The sequence below is a fragment of the Phyllostomus discolor genome, chromosome 10 (genome assembly GCF_004126475.2).
Source record: "Phyllostomus discolor isolate MPI-MPIP mPhyDis1 chromosome 10, mPhyDis1.pri.v3, whole genome shotgun sequence".
NCBI classification, from domain to species: Eukaryota; Metazoa; Chordata; class Mammalia; order Chiroptera; family Phyllostomidae; genus Phyllostomus; species Phyllostomus discolor.
Window position 1 is genome coordinate 8294628 of NC_040912.2, and position 21233 is coordinate 8315860.

Sequence of the window (21233 nt, forward strand, 5' to 3'; positions counted from 1 at the left end):
AGCTGTGTTTTGAACTGGCTCCAGAGTGCGATGTGGAGGCAGATGGGAAGTGAGAGGAGAGAGGGAGTGACTGGGAGTGACTGTCCTGCCCCAGTCACGTCACCTCCTGGCCATGGAGCATCACATGCCACATCTGTGTGCACTCCTCAACTCATCGGGTGTTCTCGCGAGGGCCCGCTTTGGGCCCGACGCTGGGCTGGGGCTGGGAGGGAAGACCCTTCCTTGCTGCCAGCACCCGTGTGCCTGTGCATGACCAGAGAGCCCACGAGAGGCATGGCGGTTCTCTGGCGGAGAAGCAGAACGGGGTCCCGGGCAGGCTCAGCGGGGAGGGGCCACCTCCCTCCCGGGAGGGCAGGGGGGCAGGCACTGCTTTCTGGAGGACCTGGGACATCGGCAGAGACCTGAAGGACAGCAAGGTGGCCTCCAGGCAAACCGGGTGGGCCAAGGGGGAAGAATAGTCCAGGCTTGGTATTCTGGGTTGTGAAAAAGAAATTCAAGACCATCGTTTTGCTCCCTCCAACCCCCTCTGCAGTGTGTCCAGTTCTCCGAATCTCCTAACTGCAAAGGCTCCTGGAACACCCCACCGAAGTTCTTAGTGCAAAAAAGAAATGTAATGCACTCTAATTGGCTACCTGATGTTGTGGGGAAGGTTCTGGTCTGGGAGAAGCTCAGTGAATATTTTTTGATTCACCGAAGGCGGGTGCTGAAAAATAGCCACTTTTGCAGGTGCACTAACAACATGTAAACTCGGAAAAACCGTGGAAGCATAGATGGAGGCCATCCCCATCCCAGGGCGATTGGACCGCAGCCTCGCTGTGCAGGTGGGCTCCTGCGTTCTCCATCAGGGTCCCCGGCCTCCTCCCGGCGGCTCTCACGGACCCTCGGCTGTACGGACACTTTGCATTTCATCCTCCCTGCCTCTGCCGACGGTCTCTGCCTTCCCTAACCCCACCCGGTAGAAACACAAAGAAGTGGCTCTTGGGGAGCGATAAGGTGGGAGCAAAATGCGGTGGCGAAGGGCGTTGGTGGGAGCTGCAGAGGGGTTGCCTCCACGGACGCAGGCTTGTGAGACCGCTCTCTCCTTCCGACCCCCGGTTCCCCGGGTTGTTTGGGGGCTTGCTCTGCTGGTAAAGTGCCCACAGACAGGGCCGTTCCCTGGTTAGCACAATGCCTAACACAGAGTTGGCACGCATTGGTGCTGGTTTAGTTCTTCGTTCCTCTGTTCGTTTCTACGTCCCCCCCGTAGGGAGTGTGTTGAGACTCCCTTCTGCTGTGTCACACACGGGAAGGGCACGTGGTGTAAGTATGTCATCTCACAGAATCCGGGAGGGGCTGGTTTTCGTATACTGGATGGAAACTGGGCGTGGGTCTTTATACTGGAACATTCTCGTCACCTCCCACAATTCCCAGTCCCAGCGAAGATGCTCATTAGCTCTCTCTGGATCCTACCAGCTACAGCCCAAGGAGCAGGCTTACGGGTCAGAAGCTTCACCGCCTGCAGCCATTTCTGTGGTCTAGGGGCTGGGAGGGGGCCTTTCCTGCATTTGGAGAGTGTGTCAGATAGCCCCGCAGGCGTCCGGGAGGGGTGTGCACAGTGCTCTCACTGGGGGAACTTGGATTGACAATTCTGGGGCCAGTGGCTGTGGAAGAATTCCCCGAGGTAGACTGCGTCTTGTGTGAGAACGGTTGAAATGTGCCCACGAGATACGGAGGGGCTGTCTTCTCTTTGGTGTGACAAATAAAAGTTGTTTTCTTAAAAAGCTGGCTTTCTGATAATATGTCCAACTTATAGTGTGTCATTATTTTTCTGGAGGTTTAAGAGCCAATAAGCAGTAGGTACCTGACTCTGGAACTTTCCTTATGGAGAATCAGGTATCAGCCCCGACACGTGGGCATCAAAGGACATGATACTAGCGCCGCACGATTTTGATTTTTCCACGGCTAGTTGTTACATTTTGAAAGGCACTCTTTGATTCATGAACTCTGAACTGCTTGGGGTTCTGAGTTCTGTTCCTACTCAAGTTTCATGGCAGGAAGCCAGGGTCAAACGTGACATCTCGGGATAAATTAATCTCCGCCTAATTCCTCTTGGCTAATGACTGGATTAAACTAGTAAAATGTGTACTGTTTCTCTCCTGCCTTCCTTCCTGCAACAAACACGGGCGAGTGTGCCTTTTTGTTAGAGTCCGTTCCAGTAGTTTGAGAAAGATCAGTTCATCTTCAAACTTATTTAAAGGAAATGTCATAAAGCTAGAGGTTATCCGAGCCCGGACAGGTGTGAGATCCGTGCTCTAATCTGGGAGGCCGGGAACATTTCCTGTCGAGGGTCCGGCAGTAAATATTTTTGGCTCTGTGGGCCGTACAGTCTTGGACACAACCACTCAACTTTGCTTTTCGGTTTCAAAGCCGCAGACAGTGTGTAAATAAATGAGCGTGGCTATGTTCCAATTAAGCTTTTTCTTGTGGACACTGAACTTTGAATTTCACATGGTTTCCGTGTGTCACGTGGCATGTTCTTCTTTTCAATTTTTATTCCAACACTTAAAAATGCGAAACCCATTCTTAGCTCAAAGACTCTACCGAAGCAGGTGACGGGCGGATTTGACCTGTGGGTGTTCATTTGCTGACCCCTGCTCGGACCACATGAGCAGAGGGTCCGCACATGTGCCTGGCCATCTTGGTTTAGTTTCCTTACTTCACGGGCGTGCTTGAAGGAGAATTCCGAACAAGCAACGCTTCTCTTGAGTGTGGTCTTGAGCTCCTTCTTTCTCGGCTTATGTAACATTAGCATTGCACTTCCCTGGGTTTGGAGTGGGAGCCCCGCGCTGGGGAGGCCGCTTTAAGACCGAGCGCTGGGAGCAGCGTGCTGAGCAGGCCTGTAGGTGTGCAGTCTTGAACACCAGGGGGAGAGATGATTCGGGGGAGAAGCCGTTTCAAAACAGTTCTAATTGTTCAGGCAAGTTATTTTTACCCGTCTTGAGAGGACTGAGAAATGATCACATTGTTATTATTTTTACATATTATATTTCAAAAAAGCTGTTCTGCTAAGAGCGGTGAAACAGCAAGTTTTGATGTTACTGATTCAAGGCAAAATTTCCACGGCATCAGGATATTGTCCTCTCGAAAATTTACCGTGGGAGACTGGAACTCAGGGCTTTAAGGCGCCCCTTTGTAGAAGAGAAGGTAGGTGCTTCTGCTACAGGCTTAGAAAAGCAGGAGAAGTACAGGAAAACGAGAACTATATTAAAATATATAGTACAGTGTGTAATATATTTTATATAAAATTTTCTTACAAAATCAATGGTGATCACAGTAGCTGAAATGCAGGGTCCGGCAGAGGTAAGGCCTGCTTGGGTGTGGTTGGTTGGGTGATAATATGGGCATAATAATCTATAGTTCTAATTTGAACATTTCACCTAAAATGTCACAGGGTGTGCTTGAATATGATGTTGTCATGTTACAGAATCACATGCTTATGATTTTATAATAAAAGGGGGACATGATTTGTGCTGGGCGCTGTATGTTATTGTCACGGAGAAGGGTCCCCCGCAGTGTCCACATCGTGGAGTTGGGAGCTGCCAGATGCCTGCAGGCGCCGGACGCCCCGTGCGAGCCCCGGTCTCCCCCTCCCCCTCCCCGTCCTGTCTGTGAGGTGAGCAAAGCAGGACTCAGGGATGCCCAGCCCTTGCCCATGGCCCCATAGCTGATGAGCGGTGGAGCCGGAGGTGCGGTCTGTCTGTCCGTAGAGCCCGGTTTGTGCTTCCCCGCTGTGCCCATGGCCAGTCTCTCGGGGCACCTCGGGGTCGGAGCACCCAAGGCTCCCGAGCTGAGAGGTGCCACGGGCCCGTGACACCTGCCGCCTGTGGATCAATGAATCTTGCCATCGCCCTAAGGAAACGGTCAATGTGAGTGTGGTTCCAGGTGTCCCCGGGAGCATTTGTAACTAAAGTTCCAATGACAGTGGACATTTAAAAATTCTTACTACTCTAAACATATGTGGTCAGTTGAAGATCCAGTTCCTGAGACATTCATCAACCTGCGTTCCAGTGGGCTGGAGGGTTTCTCGGACCCCCTGAAATGTTATGTAGAACACTGCATGTGTGTGTACACAGGCCCTTTTTGGGGGGCAGGGGAGAGGGTTTCTAACTTTAGTTGGACTCTGGACTCTCTGCTCCCTAAACTCAGTTGCAGGACCACTTAGGAGTGCACCTAACTGACCCTTTTAATGTTGACAAGTGTTGCTCACTGCGTCCCATGCCATCACAACCCGTGAGGTTAAGTTACTTGCAGTCCCACAAGAGCTTGAGCACAGACAGCACTGGCATTGACCTGTGACACCGGGGGGGACTCTAGGGACTGATTGGGCACTGGTTTCTGCACATGGGTCCCCTGCCACCGACACAGAACACTGCAATCCTTAACGTGTGGTGGCTGCTTGCCGGTGGCAGGGAAGGACTTCCCCTGTGTGTAGACCTTGCCTAACTCAGCCGTTCCAGGTCCCGGGAGGACCAGCGATGGGCGTCATAAAATGCAACACCATGTCCCAAGACTGCCACTTTCTAGCTGTGGGACCTCAGTCGAGTCTCTCTCGGCCTCAGTTTCCTCTTTTGTAACCATAGGGTCAGCCGTAGGATCGCTAGCCTCTCTCCCACCTCCCCAAGTTGCAGGAGCATCCTATTTGGTGCAACCACATTGGGAAGAGCCGAGCCGAGCCGTTGGGAACGGGCGAATTGCACAACGGACGGCCTCCGTGTGAAAGCGCCTGGCCACAGATACGAGTCGCTTTGATAATCATCCCTTGGCGGGGGACTGCTGAGAAGTAATCTCGGGGCTCCAGGCGGGTTCAGGGGACAGCGGCCGGGAGGAAGTGGGCGTGGCGACTTCCCGACTTCCTTGTTTGGAGTAAACTTTGGCAGCATCTGCCCGGCTTCACTGTTTGCTTTTCCATCTGTTGATGTGCTTTCTGCGAGCTCTCCTGCCTGCCAGAGAAAACATCCAGAAGCACGACGCCGAGCCTGAGCCGTTCCCGTGGGTCCCCAAACCCCACCAGCCTCCAGAGAGGGGCAGGCGAAGCCGAGAGAGGAAACAGACGTGCCTGTAGCGCGCGGGTCTCAGAGGCTCCCAGAGACACGGGTGGAAAAGACGGGCATTTGGGCTCCCACCCGCCGGCCCGCACACGCACGCTCGGTGCGGGTGCCGCCTGCCTTCCGCGGCTCTGCTGTCGCATCTGAAGTTGGCGCTGGAGCTGGGGCAGTTGCCATGCTGGCTGGCTCTGCCGTGCGCCTAGCGCGTTAGCCGACTTTGCGGTCCCCGCGCCCCGCTCGCCACCCGCGGCGGAACCTGTGGACCTGCCGGCTCGGCGCGCGGCGCGCAGCGCGGCCGGGGGAGGGGACGCGGCCGAGCGCGGGGCGTGGGCGCGGGGCGGCTGCTGTGCCGCTGCGGGACCGCGGACGCCGCAGGCCAGCGGAGCCGAGCCATGACCGACGCCGGCGGCAGGAAGGACGGCTTCAAGAAGTGCAGGAGCGCCACGTTCAGCATCGATGGCTACAGCTTCACCATCGGTGAGAACTTTCCTCCCCCGTCCGACTTGTGGCTTGGGCGAGCGCTCTTCCTGGCGGTGGCGGGGAGGGCGCTTTCTGAACGCGGGATCTAGGGGGCGGCCAGAGGTCAGGCAGGGCCGCGAAGCACTCGCCAGGAGCCTGGGGAGCGGCAACAAGGCCGGGGAAGTCCGCGTGTGGCCGGGTCGCTGCGACTGGGGTTCCCCGGGGCGCCCCTCCCTCCGCTCTGACCCGGCATCCCGGGGAAGCTGCGTCTCTGAAGGGCTCGGCTTCCTTGCTGTGATTTTAGTAACTCGACTCGGGAGGGAGGGAGACAGGGAGGGAGGCAGAGAGATGGAGATAGAAGTAGCGCGAGGGAAGTCCGCGGCAGAAGGACGTGGACATGACGGACACTGAGAGACACACACAGAGGGACCCACCGAGAGGCGGAACGCCCGAGGCAGCTAGATACGGAGACATTGATGGGAACGCCAAGACACCGGGTCAGAAATAGAGACAAACAGATGCCAAGACCAAGACTAATAGACGGAGTGACAGGCAGGGTGGACAGCGACAGGAGTCAGAGAGGTGCAGAAAGGGTGCGAGACATAGGCATAGAAACAGGTTCAGAGAGAGAGGGTGATAGTTTCTGCAAAAGTTGAGAGAGAGAGAGAGAGAGAGAATGAGAATGAATATGCAGGCAGGGAGGGATGCACTATATTACTGAAATATTTGCAAAAAAGCTGCCTCTTGCCCTCTGATCTCCCAGTGGCTCACTGCTCTCTTTAAACCCTTTACCAGGAGGGGTACGGGAGGGGGCTGGAAGTCTCACTGTGGCTGTCAGAGGGAGCAGGACCCTCTGCAAGCTGAACTCAAAGAGATCGCTTCTTGATGTTTGTGGTCCGGCGCTGGGCGCTGTTTTCAAACAATGGTCCGGACTTGCCTCCTCACCTCTCCAGGAGGTGGGCGGAGCCTGGGAGGCTAGGGAGCCTGGAATGTGGGTTTGGAGACCAAGCCAGGCCCCCAAGCCTTTGAAAGTGAGGGGTATGTTAATTTGCTTTTTGGGGTGGTGCGAGCTTGGAGGTGGAAGAAGAAATTGCTCAGGGCAGGAAGAGACCAAGGGACAGGTGCTCACCTCTGGACCGCTTTGGGTCTGTCTAACAAAGTGGCCCCAGTGGGCCATGGGCTGGACACGTTACTTCCAGAATGAAGTCTAAGCTCAAAATTAAGTCTAATTTTCTTAAACAAAATGCAATCATAATGTTTGGTAATTGAATATTTCTTATTAGATTTGTTTCTGCTGTGTATAAAATAGTTCATCAGTCTCCTCATGTTGGCTGTTTAGGTTGCTTTTAAGTTTTCCAGAATACACAGTGGAAAAAGACAGCCTCTTTACACACATCCATGAATACTCTTTCAGGGTAGATTTCTAGGAGTTTGATTGCTTGGTCCCAGAGGATGTGTATTTTGGGGGCTTTTAAAACATGTTGCTTAACTCGCCTCTGGAAATACCAGTTCACGCTCCCACCAGCTGTCCTTCAAGTTACTCACCTACTCCCCTGAGCACCAGACTCGTTAATTTAGGAAGAAGTTGCTGGTTTGAGAGGTGGAGGGTAGCATCTCAACGCCACAACGATTTCACTTCTTTTGTGAAATCGCCTTCTCATGTCCTTGGCCTGTATGTTTTTCCTCTGGGGAAGTTTACCATCTATTAATTTGCAAGTACTCATAATGGATAGAGTCGATATTAATTATATATGTAATCAAGGTATTAACTATATAATATATAATGGTAATTGCTAGATATTAACTACTGTACTATGTATTATATCTAACTACTACATATTCATCACATAATAATTATATAATATGGTAAGATAAACATTATGCACACACATGCACTTATCTTTGTGTGTGTGTACTTTTCAAGTCTGTCTGTCACAGGTATTACAAATATTTCTTCCCAGGTTGAGGGCTCACATTCCTGAAATGTCCGTGTGGGGCACTGGTGGTCAGGACTTGCTTTGCGAACAGACAGATGTCTTGTCTTGTAGTCCACACCTGTGGCTGCCAGCTTGTCACACAGCTTTGGCAGGGAGGAGTAGGTGGGCAGCTCCCCTCCTCCAGGTGGAAGAGGAGCCTGGTGACATCTCAGTGGTCCCCAGGTCTCTCCTTTCCTCAGGTGTCCGACCCTTTGCCATTGGGAAATCACCTCCTCTTCCAGCCTGTTAATTATGCAAACTCCCTGGGTCAGAGCGTGTCACTGAAGGAACTTGAGTTACGTTAGGTACTGGCATGTTCGGAGAATACTACCGGGGGAGGCCTATGAGGACAATGGGGGTCCTGGGGACCCTGCGGGAGGGAGGTGGGACCCACCCGCTAGGTCAAGAAGAAACTTTCCTTGGGGGGCTCCTGACAGAATTTCTCTCTGAGAGTGGACACTCCTGGGCTAGGAGGAGGTGCCCACTTCTGGTGCAGACTGGGCAGGGAGAAGGCTTCAGCTGTGGTTCTCTGGGAGGGGTGGTACTTCCCAGGGGTCTGCTATCTGGGACACTTCAGGGAGTCACCATGCCGGGTCGCTGGGGACAGTCTCTGTAGTGAGCAGAGGTCAGAGAGTTCAACGTCCTGCAGTGCGTGGGGATGGCCCCTAATGGTGAGGAGTTGCCCCGAACACCGGTAGCACCCCCAAAGAGAAACACTGGGGGTCCCTCTGATGTGCAAGCCAGGGGCTCCAGCCCCGGCCTCCGCCCTGCATGCAGGGGCTCTGGACGCTGGGGCTGAGGCTGGGCGGAGAAGTGGCAGCCGTGGGGGGTGGGCACTGAGGGGGCGCTTCACTCACCACAACCCTGAAAGGCGGCGGTTAGCACCCCATGTTAGGGGAAGGAACTCCTAAGACCCCAAGAGCAGGCAACTCGCTGAAAGCCAGAAGCTGGCTAGTGGCACAGTTGGGTTCAAGCCACTGCTGCCTTGACCCCTCCGGCCAGCGCTTGTCCGCATCGCGCTGCCTCCCACCGTGGACTTGACTTTGGCCTGGGCCTGGACACCAGCCCTTCGCCTCCATGAAGAGGGATCGGGGGTTTCCGCTAAGCCAGTGCAGGCTGGGGCGAAGCCAGAAAGAGCAGAGCTTTGCCTCAGGCGGGGTGGGGCTCACTCCGGGAGGATCAGGTGGAGGAAACCAGCTTTGTTGACCTGCCTCCCGCTGTGGCTGCCTGTTCAGCCCTGGGCTCCTGTGTCCCGGGCCAGTGGCCTTTTGACCTCTTTACATCACTTTCTCAGGCGAGGGAGCCAGGTACGTGGCGCAGGGGTCTGGGACACACGACTCTGAGGCGGCACATGGGCCCCACCAGAAGGTGCTGGGTGTCGTGGGGCCTCCACGGTCCGACAGCTCCCTCCCCGGGAAACCCCCGGGCTGTGCTTGCACTGACCAGCAGAGCGAGCGGCTGCAGGCGGCAGGGAAGGGTGTCTGTCATCGTTTCCCTGTCTTCTGGGGCTTGGGTGCCTCTTTGGGCTTGTGTTACGTCAATTCATAGATTCTGACTTTCTCTCTGAGGCTGCCGAAAATACCTGCATTCTCCCCCAAAAGGGAAGTATTTCTGCAAAACACAAAGCGCTTTTTTTAAAAACCACCTTCGCTCTCTTTTGGTTCTCATTTTGCAGATGAGAAACCAGGCTCTGGAGGCCCCCATTTCCCTCCTTCCCCTGGTGATGGCCTTCGGGGTGTCAGCGGGACATGGGGAAGCCAGGGCCGGCCGGAGGGTGTAAAGTAGGAGGGCGTGTAGAGCAGAGAGCCGCTTCCCTCAGCAACGGACCTGGTCGTGTTGTGGAAAATTCTAGGCCTGTCCTGAAAGAGGTGTTGCTAACGGAGGGATGCGTTTCCTGTAGCAACTGCCACCAGCTCCCTTGTCCCTGTGTTCCTCTCTGTGAGATTGTCCCAGAGGAGGAAAAATAAGGGGCCCCTAGACAGCAAGCGGCGGCCCAAGGGGCTGGGGTGAGGGTTCCCTGTCCCGCCCCCGGACTGCGGGGCGCTGGGAACCAAGCTGAGTGGGGGGGAGGTCTGCTGGCCCATACTTCCCCTAGAGGGGTTCCTGGGTGGGCGGGGCTCCGTGGGTGGTCCAGGCTGGGGTGACTTGGCTGCATGCATGGGGGAGGTGTGGCCCACTCTCCAGCCCAGGCGCAGAGGCCTGGCCTCCCTTGGGGCACATGGCTGAGGACTCTCTCAGCCCAGACTAATCCTGGCGCTCTTGGCCAAGTGTCTTGTCTGAGGGGGTGGGGCCGGGGGCAAGACCTTTGGGCATTGTACACCTAAGGACCGCATAAGGATCCGAGGTGAAATATTCCACAGCTGTCCATCGGGACCGGCTGCCCTGACTCTCCCCTCCTCCGAGTGGCGCCCTCAAGACTGGAGCAGAGCCGGTTGGGGCAGCCTGTGGAAGGACGGGTCATCAGACCAGAGCCCACGGTCCTTGCTCTGGCAGTCACCTCCACCTTCTCGTCCCCATTCTGCACCTTGGGCACGTCACTTACCCTCTCTGGGCCTCAGTTTCCTGACATGTGAAGTGGGGAGCATGCTCCGCAGATTTGGGGCTGTGGTGGGGACCCAGGGCCATGCAGGACTCTGGGTGGCTCCTGGGGGCGGGGGTGGGGGGAATGGCTGGTCAGCAGAAAGACCAAGCCATGGTTAGAAGCTTGGCATTGTCAGCCAGCTCTCCTCCCTCACCTTCTGCAGAGTGGGAGAAGGGCTAGAAATCAGGCCTCTGTAAGAACCCCAAAAGTATGGGGTCTGGGGAGCTTTCAGGTTGGTGACCACATCTACATACAGGAGGGTGACCACCCCAGCCCTCCGGGGACAGAAGCTCCTGTCCTTGGAACCCTCCCCGATCTCGCCCCGTGCTCCTGGCTGTTCATCCGTACCCTCCATCCAGTCAGTCCCCTAGCGAACTGGTGAGCGCAGCGTCCCCTGAGTCCTGTGAGCTGTTCTAGGACATAATCGAATCCGAGGCGGAGGGGTCATGGGCACCTCCGATTTGTAGCCGAGTCGGACATGTCGTGGGAACCTGGGGTCCTACTGCTTGCGATTGGCTTCGGCCGTGGGGGGCAGTCTCTCATGTGACTGAACCCTTAACCCTGGGGGGGGGGCGGAGGCGGGTCTGACGCTGGCTCCAGGTGGGTTACATCAGGGAGGAGGTCGGTTGGAGGACACCCAGCTGGTGTCACAGAGTTTCCTGGGGGGGAGGAAACCCCACAGACTTGGTGGCCGGAAGTGTCAGAAGGGAAGTGTTCTGTGTGAGGAATGAGGGTGGGAAGACCCGATAGAGATGATCTGTCTTCCTGATAGATCGTCCCTGAACTAGGCCCGAGGGAGGGACCAGAGTGTCGGTGTGCGGCTGCCGTTTTCCTTGGTGACATCAAATGCTGGTGGGAAGCGCGGGGTTGCGGGACACGGCTGAGTGTTTCCGCTTGCTGCGGGGCGAGCTCTCCCTGCGTTCTGACGTGGTACGAAGCCTTTGTCTCTCTGATTCATGCTACTGGGTCTGCTCATCGGGAGCAATAAATGGGGCTGTATATTTTGTGTAGCGGCATGGAAGACCCCTGCACAGGTCCCGCTGGATCTGAGACACAGGGTACGCGGAGGGGAGGAGCATGGATGCGGCAGCCTGGTTTCCTTTGAATTTTGGCTCCGCAGTTCATTTGCTGTGTGGTCTCGGGCAAGTTACCGAACCTCTCTGTACCTCACTGTGGTCATCTGTTCAAAGAAGATAATCGTATTGCCTGTCTCCTCGGGTTCTGGATGGTGGAATGGGTTGAAGTACACTAAGCACTTGAAACAGCACCTGATATATAGTGCTAGATACATGCTTCTTATTATTTCCTTAATAATACTATTATTATATATCCATAATATATACTCATAACAGTATGTTTCCATAATAGTAACACGAGGATGATGATAATAATAATAATAGCCAGCTCTGAGTGTTTCTGGATCCAACGCCCCTATGTATTTGTCCTTGAAAGCTGGAAGGATGACCTTGGCCTTCTCTTTTCAGTTGATCAGGATTTGCCCCTCCTGCCAAGAGGCACTCACTTCTGTGCCCTGGGCATCGGTGTCTGACACTGTTCTCGGTGAAGCCGCCGTGAGCCTCCAAAAGCTCCCCTCCCGCAGCCAGTTGGTGGTCCTTCAGGATTCAGCTCGGGCCTCGCGCTGGCTTTGTGGAGGGCATCCCTTTCCAGACGCTCAGCTGTGCTACTCGGGAGGTTAGGTTTCCGAAAGGAGAGTGACGCAGAAGACCTGGGCTCTAGACCCCGGCCCGGCAGTTCCTGGCCCCATGCTTGAGGGAAGGTCGTTAATCTCCTCATTTGCCAGTGGGGATAGTGCCTCCTCCCGCTGTGCTGTTGGCGAGTCCAGCGGGGTGGGGAAGGTGGGAACCTGGCACTCTCTAGGTGCCCGACCTCTGGCTGGCTGTGAGGTGGAGAGGTTCTGAAATCAAGGGAGCGGGCAAGGGTCCCAGCCCACAGCTGCTGCCCTGGAGCGTGCCTCCCAGCCTACCCCCCACTGTCCTCCACAGCCCCCCCACCAGCCGCTATGTCAAGGGCTGGCCAGCCAGCCACTATGTCAAAGAGCCGCTCAGCTGCCAGGCCCAGGCCGGGCCTCACCCCCGCCGAGGGCTCCCAGCTGGGTCCGGGTGATTGGTGCCAGCTACTCTGGGAAGAGCCTGTTGGCACTTCCTGTGCTGTTTGGCAGGCGGGCTCCTGTGGCAGGAGCTTGGCCTCGGCCTTCCCCAAGGAGCCCCGGGGAGGCTGGGAGACCGAGTGGCTGGCAGCTGGTCTTCACTTGCGGGAGGGCAGCGTCTGCTGGCCCGAGGCCCCAGGCACCGCAGACTGCCTCGGTGAGTGCCGGGCCGCAGAGGCTGCCGCCGGGACTCGTTTCTCTGGGGGGTGGCGGGGACCACACGAGCTGATCTGATGACTCCCGCCTTTTCGTGCTTCTGAGGCGGAGAGCTGGGCTTCCTCTCCCCTTGATAACAGCCCGGAGTAGCTCCCGCGTGGCTCTGCGGGTTTGGGAAAGAACACAGGCGAAGGATCAGTTATCTCGCACGAATGACTTACAAGGACTGGTTTAGCCTCAGAGAAAGAGCTTTTCATAGAAGGCCCGATTCAGCTTCTTCAAGTGAGGTTCCCGCTGGAGCAGTGACTGAGGGCAGTGCCTGATGAGTGAGGGTTTCAAAGGAGGTCCTCAGAATTCCGGTGAGTGCTAGTCCCCCTTTTACTCTTTGTTTATTTTTTATTGGGGGATGCAATGTCGGACCTGCTGAATTGTGTGTCTTCTTCATCAGACATCTTGACTTTCAGAGATCGTCTCAAAGAATGAGGAGGGTAGCGCGTGTGGTTGAAAGACCAGAAGGCGGGCTGCTGAGCTCTCCTGCCCAGCATTTATGAAGTATTGAACTGCTCTCTTTACCTTTTGGAATCTTCTTTTTGAACCTTGCAAAGTAGGACCAGTAATGTCAGTATGTGATATGACATGTTAAGTGCTGGTCCAGTAATGTGACCATCCCAGGCGCTCATAAATCTTGGTTCTTTTCCCTTCCGATTCCCCTCCCCTCCGTCCCTCCCCCTCCCCCTCCCTCCCTCCTTCTTCCCTCCCTCCTGCCTCCCTCCCTCTCCCCCTCCTCCCTCCCTCCTCCTCCCTCCCTCCTTCCTCTCCCCCTCCCTCCCTCCTTCCCTCCCTCCTGCCTCCCTCCCTCTCCCCTTCCTCCCTCCCTCTCCCCTTCCTCCCTCCCTCCTTCCTTCCTTCCCTCCCTCCCCCCTTCCTCTCCCCCCTCCCCCTCCTCCCTCCCTCCTCTCCCCCTCCCCCTCCTCCCTCCCTCCTTCCTCTCCCCCCTCCCTCCCTCCCCTCTTGCAAGACCTGAAGGTGTCCCAGCTGGCTTGGCTTACGTTGGCCCAGGAATCACAAAGGAAGGGCAGCCTCCAGCCCTTGGGAAGCTCTGTCTCTCCAGGAGGCCCCAGGGCAAGGCTGGTGGTGTTTGACCCCAAATTAACACGGGGATTTTAGGCGGCGGGTGGGAAAGTGGATGGATTTTTATTTCAAAGTCATTTGCTCCCCAGTTTCCAGCAAAGGCTCATAGTGTCTGGTGACTCATCTTCCTCTAACAGCTGGAAGCTGCACTCAGTTTTCACATTTTGTCAGTCGGGGAGTGTGGAAGGGGGAGCCGGCCTCTTTTCCGAGAGCAGGCAGCCGAGCAGGCCTCGGGGCAGCGCCAGATCCCAACCACCTGCCGGGCCCGGGGAAGCCCGGCTCTCTCACAAGATACCCATCCTGCACTTCTCCTCTGGGTCATTCTTGAGGCCGCCTGTGGAAGCTGGTGACACTTCCAGATGAGGCGGAAGTCAGGCCGGGTGTGTGGGACTGGGAGTCTGGCCTCAGGGACTGTTTCAGGAGGGCCATCCCCGCTAGGCAGCACCCCCACAGGCTGCTCCCCCACTCTAATGACGGTGAGAAGAAGGCTTTGCCACTTGTGAAGCACTTTCCCTACCATCCACTCATTTGATCCTACTGATAACCCCGCAAGACACCCACAGGCAGATCCATTGTACAGGTGTGGAAACTGAGGCTTCATGAGGTCCAAGGGCCCCGTTTCAGAGCGACGACTTGTGGCCAACTTCTGCATTACAGAAAGCGCAGGCTTTGGAACCAGAGATCTGGGAACCACCTTCCATTCTCTCTCCCCTTGTCCCGCTCCGCCTCATCTTGTTAGCCGCCAGGCGCTCTGCATTTTCTGCTCCAAACCCTTTCCTGTTCGAACTTTCCCTTCCCCCTCGTCTGGCTCAGCTCAAGCCCTCCTCGTCTCTCACTGAGTCTATCGCAGGATTTCCCGGTGGCCTCGCGACCTCCCTTTCAACTCGCCTCCCCTCCAAGCTCCTCTCAACTCGGCAGTAGAATGTTCTCTTGGAACCCATGTGGACCCCGCTGCCCTCCACTTTAAAACCACCCAGGAGCTTCCCACGGCTGGCAGGATGGATCCTGCACCCCCACACTGGGCTCCCAGGCCTTCCGTGTCTCTGGCCTCTGCTGTTCTCCAGGCTCATACTTTGTAGGGTCCCCGCCAGCCCACGGTTGTTGTCAGTCACTTAGTCTTTCTTCGTGGAGGGCCTGCCGCCCGACAGCTGCTGTGTTAGCACTGGGATGCAGTGTGAGTGAAGCCGACTAGCCTAGCAGAGCCCACGGGCAGCATGGCACGGCCGTGCTGCACCCTCGAGGGAAGGCCAGGGTGCTGTGGGAGGGCCCGATGGTGGGAGGGACCAAGTCTGTGAGGTGGGGTGTGTGGGTGGGGCTTGCCTGGTGGAGGGGTTGAGGGAGCAGCCAGGTAGGGCAGACAGCCTGTGCAAAGGTCCGGTGGCGAGAAGGTGGGTAGGGGAGGGATATGGGTCTAGAAGAGGCCCGAGAGGTGGGCAGGAGTTCTTGTAGGCCAGCTGAAGGGTTTTGTTTTGTTTTTCTCCAGAGCAATGGAAGGCAGCAGACCATTGTAAGCAGAAGAGACACCATCAGAGGTGTGTTCCCTAAAGCACGCTCTGGTTAGACTGGGGGGCGTCAGTCTGGCAGTGCAAGTTGGCCGCTCCTGCTGTTGCGGGGTGAGGAGCTGCTGCCGTATGCATGGCATCCCTCCTGCGTCCCGGGGCCTTCCTGCCTCCCCCTGGCCATGCCTTCTCCCCCGGGACAAACCGGACCAGCTGTGAGACCCCTGGAGAGGCAGGTGGTCTGTGGGGGCTGGAGGCTCGCTTCCTCTTCCTAATCACTTCACTTTTCTAGGAAAACCAAGACAGGAAAATCAGAATAATTAAATTATTAATGTTACTGGCCTGTAAAAGTGATTCATGTTCAGTTTAGGAACTCGGGAAAGGAAAGCTCATCCTTCGGGGATGACCCCTGTTAATAGTCAGGGGATTCTGTTTCCCCATTTGTCTTTCTCCCAGGTTCCCACGATGGTCTGTTGCAGTGTGGTATTTGGGTGAGACCCACACATGTTGTTCTGCACGAGTGGGCACTACAGGTTCCCAGCTCCTGTGCTCTCTGACTCAGGGCCTGGGCCCCCTCTGGGGCTCATCTCAGCTTCTGATTCCTGGTACCCCACGAGCCAGGTGCAGCTCACCTGAGCATTTCACAGCGCGGTCTGTCTGTGCAGTGCAGCCTCTCCACTTACACACACACACACACACACACTTCACACGTACATACACCCCCTCACATAAACTCTCTCTCCCTCTTTCCCCACCCCTTCAGCCATTAAATGGTTATGTGTGAGCCCACCTATGCGTGGGAGCCGTCAGGGGAGGGTTCCTCCTTCCCTCCCTCCCTCCCTTCTGAGGACACACTTTACTGATTTTAGAAAGAGAGGGTAAGGGAGGAGGGGAGAGAAACATCAATCAGTCGCTTCACATGTGCCTCTACAGGGGACCAAACCCACAGCCTAGGTATGTGCCCTGACTGGGACTCGAACCTGTGACCTTTGGTTTATAGGATGATACTCCAGCCAACCGACCCACACCGGCCAGGGCAGGGAGGGCTCTTCTGAACACCCGAGGGACATGCCTTTGGTGAAAATGGGAAGCACTTGTGGGGCAGCCAACACCTCCTCTGAGCATCCCAGTGACAGGGCTGGTGACCACGCACGAGGCAGGCAGACTGGGCGTGAAGCTCTGAGGACCACGAGCCTCTTGCAGTTTGTTTCACTGGAGGGCTGGGCAGGCCGCTCACTCCTTCGTGCCTTCTCGTACAGACGTTTGCTGGGCGCCCGCTGACCGACCGCCCTGCGAATCTAAGGGGGCGCTAGTCAGTGTTTTCTTCCTCGAAACATGTGTGGCCTTAGGGCGAGACCGATACTAAAAGATGACGTCCCTGGGCTCAGTGTTGGGAGGACTTACAAAGGGCCGGGCTGGAGCGGGCTCGCCGCCCGCAGGAGTCGGCCAAGGCGTGGGCTCCATTCCTCCTGCCTTCTCTTCCCTCCTCGCGTCCATTCTCCTCACTCAGTTTCACTGAGGTGCAATTTATCTGCCGTAAAATCCACTCACTTTGAAAGCACAGTTCGTGGTTTCTAGTCAACTTTCAGAGTTGCCTAATCGCCATGGATAACTGCTTCATTGTTTTATTTTGAATAGTGTCCACTCTGTTGGCATGTGTGATACATGTGTTTATCCATGCAACAACCGAGGGACACAGGCTGTTTCCATTTGTCGGCTACTATGAATGATGCTGCTGTGGACATTCACGTACAAGGCTCTGCATGCACATGTGTTCTCACTCTCTTGGGGAACTACCCGGGAGTGGGATTGCTGGGTGGTATGGTGAATTCGTGTTTAAATTTTAAGGAACTGCAACGTTGTTTTCCAAAGTGGCGGCACCCTTTTGTAATCCCACCAGCAGCGTGTGAGGGTCCTTGAACCGAGTTTTAAAGAATTACTGGGTCAGTGGGTTTCAGGTACTTCCAGGGCAGGGCTGGCTGTGTAAACACTGGAGGCAGAGCTTGTTAAAGATTTCTGAGCTCCATGCTTTGCTTCTGTAGCCAGAGGATGGGCCCGGGCATGTGCAGTTACAGAAAGTCTCTGACGTGTGGCTTTGTTTGGGGATCCCTGAACTGCACGGGGCTGAGGAAGGGGTGGGCAGGGGAGAGATTCTGGGAACATTCTAGGCCGATAAACAGCCTGTAACAGAACACCCGCACATGTTCTTGTTATGATTGGCGGGAGGAATGGCTGGAGAGAGAGGCAGCTTTGCATTGGTCCTGTGGATCCCTAACGAGGGATCACTTAATGCATTGACCCATCCCTCTGGTTTTCTGTGAACACGTATTTTTAGGGGAACTTTTTTCAAGCATCAGAGCTTTACATTTAATTTTCAACAACCCGGTTTACTCATTATTGCAAGTCTACAGGGGAGGAACCTTTTGGCTCAGGAGACTGAATACGAGGGCTGGGACTCGAAACCAGGTCTGTGTGGCTCTTTGCCGTAGAGCAGCCTGCCCCTCCTCTGAGCAGACAGAGCACCGTGCGAACAGGGGCTCGGGGCTTCACAGTCGTTGTCGGAGAATTCACCATGCATTCTCATGTTGCAGTGGATCCCCTGGCCTGCTGTGCACTCATGGCTATTTGCTCTTCTGGCCGTGGGTTAGAGGCGTATTAGGTTTTCTCTGATGGAAATGACAATATTTCAACATGCCAGGGGGAGGCCATCTCAGACCCCTTCGTTACATGCCTCGAGGCTTGTCTGCAACAGTGAGAGTCCTCCGGCAGCTTCTTCCCTCCTGGGCCCCTGTGATCGAGGCTGCCTTGACAGACTGTGCCGACACTTGACCCTGGGTCTCCGGGGCTGTCGCTCTGAGCGCTGCATGAGTGGGGGATGAGGGCCCTCTGTAGATCGGGAGCTGGAGTCCTGTGGTCGGGCTGTTCCCAGAGTTGGATGCATGACGAAGGGAAACTTGTAGTAATTAGTGAACAGATGCCCTTAATGAGGTCTCTGCTGGGTTCCCAGCTGGCAGTGCGAGCTCTGGGCTGGGCTGGGTGCATCGCGGGCCCTGGATCATTGTGTGACATCACATCCTGCCCTTGTTGTCATAGCAGCTGTAATCATCCCCCTGAACGTGTCCCCTGGGGATGGCAAGCCACATCTTTTTCCATTAATGGGAATCCATAGTCCTTTCATGCTAAGGGGAAAAAATTAGTTCATTAGTGCTTTTGAAAGGAGAAAAAGACGAACAATTATCAGCGTGATACCCTTACGACGATCATTATGATTTTAACAATTATTCTGCAAGTTGCACATGTTGATTGTGGAAAATTTATATACTAAAGTTTGGAAAAGAACACAAACTCCTACTTGTAATGTCAACATGTACAGAGAATCACTATTAACATTTGGATAAATATGTTTATCTGCTTGAGTTTTAATGCATATGTATCAGTGCATTCATTATTTTTTTTTAAATACGGGACCATTACTGTACTGTTGTTTGCTTTTTCTCCCTACCTACCAGTGTATAATCGATATCATCTCATATCGGCAGTTTTTAAGCTACCCTGGCTTATTTAGCTGGTCTTGGTTGTTGGGTGTTGAAGTTCTTCCTGCTGTGTTGTTGTCCTAAGTGCCACCCAGTGACTCTCACCGTTTCTTTGTCTTTCTAAGTCCCTTTCGCCTTGAGATAACTTCTTGGAAGTAATGTTGTCGGGTAGAAAGAGCTGAATATTTGTGAAGCATTTGAAATATGTATTTTAACTCTCCCACGTTGAACCAGGTTACAGTTTCACACAAAAAGTATGAGTTTGTCTGTTGACCCTTAGTTATATTGTGTATCAACCTTTAAAAAAGTTACAATTTTATAGGTCAAATATGGCATATTTCTCTTATTAATTTATTTGATTACTTGTGAGTTTTAAACATTTTTCTCATGGGTTATTTTATAAATAGCGTATACATTTTTCAGTTGGGGTGTTCTCTAATGTATACAAGCTTTATATATTAATGTTACCGAACCCAACCAGTGCGGGGGCAGGGCACCGGTCCTACTGCTCGCTGCCTGCCAGGCAAAACTCCAAAGACAGAGTTTAGTGGAAAAGAAAGGCATCTTTTATTTAACAATCATATAATTTGAAATAATGGCATGTTTCTGCCTAAAATATCTGGAGTATGACATCAAAGATAACTTTTTAAATATTTGTCATTACAACTACTACATAGGTTCAAGAACTGACGGCACATAAACTTTGGTCCTGTTCAGTACATTTTTCCCCTCTATGAACCCCCCGAACTAATATTTTAGTCTCACAGGCCCTTGCTGGAAGCAGGCGGGGTGGCCAGTGATCCGCCCACATGGGAAAGGAGCGCGGGGCCTCCAGCTGAGATGCCCTAGCCTCCTCCCTCCCCTTTTACCATCCTCAGTGCCTGGGGCCCAGGGCCTCCTGTCTCTGGCCGCGCAGAAAGGAGGGAAGATTGAAAAAGGAAGCGTGGTTTCCCTACGCTCCTTTTAAAACGACCTCCCCCAGCATCCTTTGCGTTGCCCAGCCCTGGTTGTCATGGTGACGCCTTATGCGTGTGCAGCTTAACCCCTCCCCCACTTCTGGGGTTGGGACCCCCCCATTACACTAAGACTATTAAACTTTGGTGATATTGGTGGCAAATAATTTTTTGCCATTTGTAAATATGCCCTTTAACTTCGTTTATATTTTAAAATAAGCCAATCATTTTTTAATTTATGGTTTATATTTAGGAAAACCTACATTGAAGAGATTATGAAAACTGCATCACTGTTTTCTTCTAGCACTTTATAGTTTTATTTTTACAAAATACTTAATTGAACATTTTGAATTCATCTAAAATTTGTTTTATGATGAGATGGAGATTTAATTTTGTTAGCTCTCTAAATGTAGCCATTTTTCTCTGCACTAATTTAACACATTAATTTCACAATGTAATAATACACACATACACACATGCACGTTTGGGTCTTATTTTGGAATTTCTATTTTATTCTCCTCTCAGTCAGTCTTTTCCTATGCTAGTGTGATGCTATTTAGTCGCAGCTTTCTGTTACATTTTGTATCCCACGTGGCACAGTATACTCATTCATCTTTTCAAAATGTTCTTGGCTGGTGCTCATTTTTTTCTTGATGGACTTTAAATTTGCTAGTTGGCATTCAAAAGTCTTTACGATTTTTGACAGAGTTGTAGTTAAAGGCATGGTTTAGCAACTTCTTAGGTGGTTTAATTCTAAATAAACTTTAAAAAATATTCCATGGGCACTAAAAATAGAGGACATTTTCTGTTTCTATGTATACCGTTCAATATATGTATTAACTTAATTTAATTGTGTTATAATTGTGTAATCCAGACTCATTAGCCAGTTAAGTAATCATATTAACACCATTATTCAGACCCTCCCATGGTGTCCTGGCTGCTCGGTCTGGCGAGGACTTGTTTATTAAAGCTGTCTCATCATTATATTATAAGCTTATAAACTTTTCCTCATTTTTTAGCTTCAGCTTTATACTCGTATATATTTTGGCATACTATAACTTGTTTTGTAGAATTTATGAGAATTTATATATTCACTGTCAATTTTACTGTTGTTTAAAAAATATTTTACTTATTTTTAGAGTTGGGAAAGGAGAGAGAAAGAGAGAGAGAGAAACATCAATGTGTGGTTGCCTCTCATGTGGTCCCCACTGGGGACCTGGTCCATAACATAACCTGTGCCCTGACTGGGAATCGAACCTGCAATGCTTTGGTTTGAAGCCTGTGCTCAATCCACTGAGCTATGCCAACCAGGGCTTAATTTTACTGTTTTTTAATGCAAGTGATTCTCTGGATACGTGCCACTAAGCGGTGTTTACTGCTTTCTCTCTTCAAATGGACAATGTCCTTTGTGTACGTGTGCTTGAGTATGTTATATTTCCATTGGTAAAAATGTTAATCAGACCTTTCAAAACCATATGCGTGCCTTAAATCGACTTCTGACATCTTGGGGAGCCCCCTTTCTTTATTTTTGGGGTGTGCATACACATGAACTTACCTCGTCACAATTTGCCAGGGGATCATCCTGTACTAGTGAAAAGAAATGCTACTTTTTTTCTGACTTAAAAATATACCATGGTTGTTTTTCTGTTGCAATAAACATAAAAAATAACCATTTAAAATGAAGCTTCTTGGTT

At 53.1% G+C, this 21233-nt stretch overlaps 1 protein-coding gene across 5 annotated transcripts in view; it reads left to right on the plus strand.

The window, feature by feature from the left end:
* PDE1C (phosphodiesterase 1C) overlaps positions 1–21233 on the plus strand; it is a 411283-nt gene that overhangs the window by 42064 nt on the left and 347986 nt on the right. The window contains exon 1 of one of the 5 annotated variants that reach the window (XM_028526184.2): positions 4865–5561. The exons of the other annotated variants lie outside the window; for them this stretch is intronic. Coding sequence (XP_028381985.1) covers positions 5477–5561 — 85 coding nt within the window. The 5' untranslated portion in view covers positions 4865–5476. Of the gene's footprint in view, positions 1–4864; positions 5562–21233 lie in introns of those variants that run through there. 5 annotated transcript variants of the gene reach the window in all.